Genomic DNA, 9,255 nt, shown 5'->3' with positions numbered 1-9,255 from the left:
ACTTATATAATATACAGCGGCTGCTTTTCTTAGTAGGGTGCGGAAAATTTACGAGTAATTTAAAAACCTCTTATTTTGATATCTTTTAATGTAGTTCAATAAGACAAAATACTAAAGTTGCAACAAATCGTTTATAAGCAAAGGTTTAGTTTATATATAATAATTTTAACAGTTTTATTATACTGTTGTAATAGTTGTTTGAACTGTTTAGGTGGAGCAATGCTTTAATGCTCCTCTTCTTGCAACTCCTTGGTAATATATTTCTTTTTTATAGATACCACATATAGATAGGTGCTAAAATCACGTTATACTGTTTTTAAATTATTTTGATTATCCTAGTTTTTTTCATTTAGTTTTTGTGATGAAAGTTTATGAATTCTAATTCTAGTTAAACTATATACTAGTATAATATATGAACTAAAACTATGAAATTAATTAAAAAAGAGGAATTTTGGTTACAAATGTATTCTTAAATAAAATGCACAAAATGCTTGCAATAAATTATTATTAGGTTCAATATAACAACGTATTACAAATCAAATATAAGAATTAAAAATACATTTTTTACGGGTTTTAAATTATTCTTAAATTTTGGATTTGAATTTAAATAAACTTTTACTAATTAAAACTAATTCATGTTAAATGAAAACTGTTTTGTAAACCTGTTAATTAAACATGACAATAGAAGTTTCTATATTTCTACAATTAAAAAAAGGTTTTAGTTTGTTTTTGTTTGTCGTTAAAGCTTTTTTATATGATTCCAGTATTCAATATGTAATTTTAGTTAAGTTTCATAATGCTCTTATGTTAAAACTTATTAAGTTGTTAGCTTTTGTCAAAAAAAAATTAACAATCTCAAAGGACTTTTTTCCTTTAAGTGCTCACTGATTTACATGATAGATAACTGAATTATACACGTTTGCAATATTTTTCTTTATTAGTAATTTTTTTCAAGTGATTCGTTTCGTAAACACTTAAATTCATTATGATAAACAAATAAATACAGTTCTTATGGTATACTTGGTTCATATTTTAAAACTGTGAGTATACTAGTCAAGTAGTATGCTAGACAAGTAGTTTTGGAACAAAGTTCAGAAAAGTATATAAAAATCATTTTTATGATTCTATTTTAAAAGAAATAAAGAACTATGATTTTATGTTAAATTAAGGACTCATCGTAATATACAACAAACATCTATAAATTCAATCAAAGCGAGTTCTTGATTGACGTAATTTTTTATATAATATTTTATAATAGGCGTTTAGTTAAACTTTTATGAAAATTAGTTAACCTTTAAAGAAACTAGTATACAAATAAAAAGAAAAAAAATTATGTAAGTTTTAGTTTTTTGTCAGCATAAAAAGACAACATTTTTAACCACAATTTAAGATGGTGAGATTGAGATACGAACGAAAACATTTATCATTAAAAAAATTATTTACAATATCTTTATAAGCCTCTTAGAAAAAAAAAATAATGTAGCTTTAATACCAATTAACAAAACATAAAAATCGAACAATTTTAAGAATAAAAAGTTTTAAATTAGTTCTATTTTTACTTACTGTCTTTTCAATAAAGTCTCATTAAGTTAAAAAAATTAAACAATTCAACAAAAAATGTTCTAAATTAAATTAAAAAATTAAAAGTTACAATAAATATGTGTTAATTCTTTATATTAAAAGTAAAACTTGATCAGCTTGACTTGATTTGTAAACATAATTATATGCAAATGATGTTATTTTACACGTTATAGTTTAAGTGAACATTAGATCTACAAATATTTGCATTTTTTTTAATATTGTCTGGTAAAAATTAATAATTTCATCTGTAATATTTGAACCTAAAAAAGTGGTTACTGATTTTTTGCAGGACAGTCATTCCTGCATAATTTCTTATTTAAGTAAACTGAATGCTGTTTTTTAATTATTTGGTTTAGTTGATGTATTTTAGAAGTGATTTTATTACACAAAATTTAATCGTAAGATGAATAAACTGATCAGATTCAAATATTTTTTTTTTGTAATCTCATAATCTTTTTAAGTACATGTATAGTTTTAAATGTTTATACTTTGTTTATACTTTGTTAGTGTATCAGGAAACAATTTGATTAAATAGTCTACGTTTTATCTGTGTAAGTAAACTTATTAATCTCTATAAATATTTTGCAAAAGTAAAAGTTAAATTTTAAATCATTAGCTTTACTGATAACATTTAAAATTAGTGATAGGTTGACTTGTTTTATCACTATTATTGTTTTTTGTTTTAGTTTTTACAAAGAAAACTGATTTACTATTTTAAATGTTTTTTGTGCTTGTTTATAGTAACATTTTAGTTTGGTTAAGCTTTTTTTGAATTTAGATATTTATTAAAGTTTGTAAAAATGTATAGTTACAATTAAAAAGGTATATTTATTTTATTTTTTTTATATAGTTTAAGCATAGTTTTTTTTTTTTTTTGCATACAGCTTTATTTCACTTTTGTTTTTTTTATTGCAGCTTTATTTCTTTTTTTATGATGTAGCTTTATTTTACTACTACCTAGTTTTTGATATAGATTCCAAATTCTTAAATATACTTTTTGAAAACTTAGAGTTAATTATTTTTTTTATATCATGTATAAATTATATGGTTAAATTATATGCTGAAATTATTGATAAATTTTTAGTTTAAAAGCACTTCAGATTAAAACCTTACCTTCTATCGTAGAGAAAGCTCAATATATATATTATGTGTGTTTAATGTTAAACACTATTATACAAAAAAGAAAATTTTTGATATTTTGTTAAGGAAAATATTTAATGTTGTAAAATTTAACAGTCTCATTTTTCATAGAGTTTTTGTTTTAGTGTTTAACTTTAGCTGTTTTTTTTAGCTCATTTTAATTTTGATTAAAATTCGGTACGCAGCTCGATGACCGAGAGGTCTTTTTGTGTACCCAGGTCCTTGAAGCAAAAATTTATGAGCAATTTTTCGTTTTTTTTTTTTAATATTCAATATATTTATGTTAATTTTAAACTTTTTTAAAAAACAAACTTAACGGTAAAAGCCTTGAAATCGTATGGTAAATGTAAAATAATAAACAAAGTATGTTTTACAGGAACGTATTTTCTCTCTTTGTAAAGTTCATAGATACTATAAATTTTCTGTAGTTAAAGACAGTTGTTTTTTTATAATTTAAGTTTAGAAATTTAGTTTAGATCTTCAGTGTATTTGAACAAAAACAAGTTATGAAATTTTCAGAAACTACAATATAATAGTATATTACCCAATCAATTGGACTAAACTTGACATATCTTATTTTTTATTTTGAACATATATCTTTACTTTTAATTAAAGAACTTTCAACAAATTAACATTTTTTAGGCATATCTATCTAAGTTATTCTAAAAATATATTTAACTTTGCCAAATAAATTTAAACTAATAAAAGTTTTTATTAATTAAAAACCTTGGCAAAAAGTAGGAATCGGCAATCTACGTCCCATGGGCCAAATACGACTCACAATTCCAAAATCTGCAATGCTCGAGGTTTTTCTGTTAAAGAAAATACTTTTCTAAAAGAAAGAAAAGAAGTTTTTTTGCTCTTAAAACTTAAATACAGCCTTTTAACTTATTTTTTTTTTAAATAGTGAGCTTTTTTTTTGTCTTTTAAATTATTTTTTGCTTCAGAATGTAATTTTTGAATTGATTATTAAACTTTTTTTGAATAACTGAGGTCCGAATAAACTTTCTATTATAGTGCGGGCCGCGAGCAACTTTAAAAAAAAATTGGCCTGCGACTTATAAAAGGCTGCCGACCTCAGGAATAAAGTGTAAACTTCAGTCGATTAGCTTTTTGTCTACTCAAATAACACTCATGTTACAATACATAACAATTAATATACTATAAAATGTTCGTGTTTTTTTTTTTTCTAAGAAATAGATAAATACACATGTTGCCGTCTATTTATATTAGGGCTTTCAAATCTTCTTTCATAATTGAGCAGTTATCAATAGTTTAAAATTAATTGCCGCTAGTTATTAGATATCACCTTTGTATAATATACTACCAATTAAGTTTTATGCTGTCTTACAAATCATTACCTCTGATAACTGCTTAAACTAATACGTGTAAGATTTTTTTTTTTTATAACAGTTTAATTTCTTCTGGATAGGAGGTTAAAAGGTATCCGTGCTTTGCGACTCGATAACCGAAAGGTTTTTCGTGCACCAGGTCCTTAGATCAAACTTTTTGAGTCGTTCAATAAATAATAATAACAAACTTCTTGTAAACTTAAAGGGCAAAATTATTTAGTAAACAGATGCAAACAATAGTTTAAACAAAAGTTGCTTGCCTAGCTCACTTTTTTAGCTTTTATACTAAAACCTGCGTTTAGTTTGGTATAAATTTTGACAAAAACTTTTCTTTTAATTTTTAATACATCTAACAGTACTATTTAAGAAACTTAATTTTTTATGAAAAGCGAAACTGTTTATATGAACTAACAGCCTCTGTAAATCCATATGTTTGACTAGTAATTGTGACATTTTCAAACTCTATATAGTAGCGGAGCTTGTACTAAGCTACGTTTATAACGGGTTAGTTTTTCCAATAAAAGCATCACAGTTTTCTATACGTTTGATTGTTAAAAAAAATAATTATAGATTTCTTCTTTTAAAAGGAAAACAAATATTCTCTTAAATTTTGATAAAGTTTATTCTGAAAACATGATTCGCTCTAAAAACTTGGCAAACAAAATAAAGGTATATTTAGAGGTCATAGATTGCTACTTATGAAATTAATTGACAATTGATAGAAAAAAAAAATACAAATTATTATATTTAGGTCAAAGTTAAGTGATTTGATAAGTAATGAATTATGAAACTGTCACTTTTAAAATTAAGTTTATTAGTTAGGCATTATAAGACTTCAAAAATAATTATTGATGAGCATGCATATCTAGGTTATAAAATCCAATATAATTATCATTTTAAGATAAAGAACTATGCAACTGTCAAAAAAATTTAAGGCTGCTACAAATTTAATGCTTTTGTTTTGGAAATTTAAATTAAGTTAAAGTTTGTGCATTTCAATTCATAAAAAAAACATAATTTGAAGTAGTAAAATATTTTGCATTGTTTTTAATTAAACTGTTTTTCTTTGACAATTTCTTAGTATATGACGAAAGCTTTGAAAAATATTCGGTTTATTTTACTTAGACAGTTGTTTTTAATGTTCTGTAGCATTTTCTAAAACAAATTATCAAGGTACAAGCTGTTTGAAGCTTTTACGATAAAAATAAATACTAGTATTTAAAAGAATAATATATCTGAGAATTTTTTTGGCTCTTAATCTTTTAAATGAAAGAAAATTTTCATTTTAGTTTTTCAATCTAAAAAAGAAATTTATTTAGAAATAAGAACAAATACCTAAATAAAATATACTGTTTCATTCTACTTGTTAGACTATTTACTAAACATTTCAACAAGCGATTCTAAAAATACTTTGTAGAGTAAATAAATGTGATGGGAAATTAAAACGTAAAACATATTGTGTAATATAGATATTTTTCATTTTTTACTTGATTCTAATATTTAGTACTCTTTATAACATTGAAAAACTACTGAAGTTTATTTTTACTTGTTTAAGCGTTTAATGGATAATCGATTGAGTTTACAATTCAGTTTCTTAGTGTACTGTACAGCACACACACATACATATCATTTAATGGGTAATGATAAAAAATTTAAACCATACGTATATCTAAAGTTTTTAAAGCTTGTTTTAATATTTTTACAATTTTTACCAACAAATACATTTAGAATTTTAGACAACAAGAAAACTAGTTTTTAAAATTATATATAGTTACTTTAAATTGTATTTTAAAACAATGTTAAATTATAATTGAACAGATTATAAAAGTTTTGGTATTTGCTGATTATAGTGTAAAAGTTTTTGGAATGAGATTGAAATTTTAAAAACATAAATATATTTCTAAACTTTCAAATATGTCATATTAACGTCTATCTAAACATTACCATTCCTTTTAATAAAAATAGATAAAATTTAACTTAAAACTTGTACTTTTTTAACATTTCAGAAGATTATTTTAATTTCAACTTATAAAAAACGAGTAAAATAAACTGTTCATACTGTTCTCAAATTATATATATACATATATAAATCTGGTACAAAACTGTAATTCAATGTTAAAGTGTTATCCAGCAGCATTGTTGCGTTCAAAAGATCATATATAAAAAATTATTTTAAATTTTTTGCAACAAAAAAATTAATTTGTACTACTAACTTATGAAAAAAAAAGATGAATTTAAACAAAAAATTACACATTTTATGAGACATTTAATACAGCAGGATAATATATTACAAAAAAAATATTTTTTGGTACAAAAGGATAATAGCAAAAACATGAGAGAAAATTTAATTGAAAAGAAAACAAATGTTGTTTTAACCTTTGAAAAGTTTATACTAATAATTTTATAAACAGCTGTAAGATATTATATACATCTACAACCATTTATTCATATTTGGTAATGTTAAAGAAGACTGAAATTAATACAAGTATAAAAGTTATTAGATTTGCAATAATTAAAATAAATTTTACAACTGAGCTTGAACAAAAACAAGATTTAAATTAAATTAAGAAACTTAAAATATAGTTTTGTAAGAAAGAACCCTACGATGTTTATTAAACACGTAGGTCTACTTGATAATACTAACAGTTTTTTTAAGGCGTAATATTAGTTTAACATTAAGTTAGGATAAAATTATTATATGTGAAGTAGCTTATTTAAATTTCCTTAGAGTACACAAGTATAAAAATAAAACTATCACATTTTATTGCATGATTAATAATAAGTTTACACAAATTTCAAACAAATAAACTTTTAAAATTACTTATTTCAAAGTTATGAAGAAAACTAGATAAATTTATTCTGTTAACTTAGAAAAAGTAACTATAATTATTTAATATTTATGTGTGTAGGTTCACTATTATTCAACTAAATAAAAAATACCTAGTTTAAATCTTCAAAAACAAAAAGTAATACTTTTCAATTTTTATGGCTTTGAAACTCAAATAATTTCTCAACACAGCTTTAGTTTCTGTAATAGAATCACATTGTCATACATTAACTTGTTAAAATTTTCATTATTACGTCATAACAACAGTGCACACGTTGTCAGTCATCTTCGCAGTGAGCTGGCAACACTCCTCATTATTTTTATTTTCAAAGTCAATCACTATGATGGGAGCGTTGTCCTTCCAGTAATCGCTGGCATCAGTGCATATTGAAGAGATCTGCCCCGCCAGCTTGTTCGTTTCTTTCTTGTACGAAGCATCAGCGAACATTCCCGCTGTTGAGACGGGCAGACCCTGCAGGTTGGTGCAAAGAACCCCTTTGGTGCCCGAAGCGCAATCATTTACTGCTTGTTGTAAGTTTTCCATTGAAAACAATTTAACAATCTATTAAACAGTTTGAAATTTAGTAAAAATAAAAATTTTCAAATTTGGATACTATTGTAAATCTTAACAGTTATAAACATGTGGTTTCTTTGAAAATTACTTTTACTTCAACATTGTTAACAAAAGTCATTTATAATTGTAGATTTAGCTAGTCCTAGGTGGATCACAAGTTAAAACCATTTTTTTTTCATTGCGTTTGTTATCTTTATTGTAAAGTTTTTTATATTTATAAAAAACAGTCTAGCAAAAATGAACAGACGAAAATTAGATTTTTAAATAAATTAAATTATAAAAGAGATTTAAGTGAACATAGTAATAAATTACTTAAAATTCAATTCAAATTTAAAAAACAGACAATCTATATAGATAATTCTATAAATAAGAAACAAGATTTTTTTGTTTTTTATTAAAATATAAAGGTTGTTTACTATAAAAGTTGTATGTTATAAAAATCAAAAAAACAGAAAAAAGGTTTAAGGAGGCTCAATTTATAGCAACTCTGCCTTTAAAATAAATCAATGTTTGGATAAATTTATAACACAATATTAGAAAAAGCTGAATATTTTCATTCTGCATAAGAATAAAACATAACATTAAAACCACTTTTGTTTATAGTTTTGTTTAAATAAAAATTTAAAACTTTTAAGTCTTTATACAGTTGAAAAATATAAGGTTTGATCATACAAATGACACAGGCAAAAAGCAATTTATATTTACTCAAGTGTGAAATTCATAAAACAAACAAAATTTATACCCTTCAGTGCTCAATTTTCATGACAACTGTTAGCATTTTACCAACTCTAATTACAACTTTCAATAAGAACAAACCCTGGGTCTTAGTCTACCGAAGGCTTGTGGTCTGTTGTTCAAACCGGTGATATTAAACTTTTTATTAATTTGAGCATGTCTCACTGCATAAGAAAGTCCAGGCTTAGGATCTGTAGACTTTTGCTGATGATTTCTTTGAACAGTTATGAAGTTCTTTTTTTTCAAGTAAACATTTAACTTAACTGTAATAACAATATCCACATAATTGGAATCAATATGCTGATAACTTAAGTAGGCATCATCAGCTAATAATCTCAAAAAAAAGTCGTAGGGGAGTCCAACTTATTATTTACAAAAATTTACATAGGCTCTTATTATAAAAGTTTAAAGACAAACTACAAGCAAGTTTTTATAAATAAAAACTTTAATTATTTTGTGAGATTAGAAATTAAAAAAAAAGTTTCCAATACAAACGCATGGACCACAATTTTTTTGGAAGTTTAAAAACTCACTAAATATCTATGTTCTCCTTCATTTTTAAGCTTGAGACCTCTTACTTTCAGTTGCAATTTTTATTTTTCAAAGTTTGAAAAATTGCTGCATGAAACAGTTTAATTATTTTTTATGCACTTACTGTGAAAAGTTAAAGAAGATTAATTAAAAAATTAAGAAGATGATAGATTTTTAGTGAAATAGTCCATTTTTTGTTATGCCCCTTTTATATGGAAGGAGCCGATAAAGCCACCAACTTTGATTGCTAATATCTTGAAAGCCATTTGAGTTTTATTAAACGGTTATAATGTCTGATAGCTCTCATTATATTGTACAAAATAAGATCAACTTAGAAAAATTAAGGTAGACACCCAGAAAATATTACACAATATATTAAAGAAACAACAAAGCACTTAAATAAGAACTATTTTTATATTTAGAATTTAAAACTTAAAAAAAACAGGTTTTACTACAGTATGTTAACTTTTATGTCAGGTGTCTGTAAAACTGCCAAGCTGAGGCCAACTTTGAAA

General features: G+C 24.1%; 1 protein-coding gene across 1 annotated transcript; it reads right to left on the bottom strand.

Moving 5' to 3' along the window:
• Positions 1-6,129: 6,129 nt before the first annotated feature.
• LOC145844400 (uncharacterized) lies at positions 6,130-7,464 on the bottom strand. Its single transcript, XM_082951798.1, has one exon. The coding sequence runs from the start codon at positions 7,442-7,444 to the stop codon at positions 7,151-7,153; it is 294 nt and encodes a 97-aa protein (XP_082807924.1). The 5' UTR covers positions 7,445-7,464; the 3' UTR covers positions 6,130-7,150.
• Positions 7,465-9,255: the final 1,791 nt, after the last annotated feature.

The sequence above is a fragment of the Thalia democratica genome, chromosome 9 (assembly GCF_965202585.1).
Source record: "Thalia democratica chromosome 9, ktThaDemo2.hap1.1, whole genome shotgun sequence".
In the NCBI taxonomy this organism is placed as follows: domain Eukaryota; kingdom Metazoa; phylum Chordata; class Thaliacea; order Salpida; family Salpidae; genus Thalia; species Thalia democratica.
Note: the sequence above shows the minus strand (reverse complement) of the source record. Positions and strands in the feature narration are given on the sequence as shown.

Coding starts and splice junctions, on each gene's coding strand:
- LOC145844400 (XM_082951798.1), bottom strand. CDS start 7,444: ATGGAAAACTTACAACAAGCAGTAAATGATTGCGCTTCGGGCACCAAA.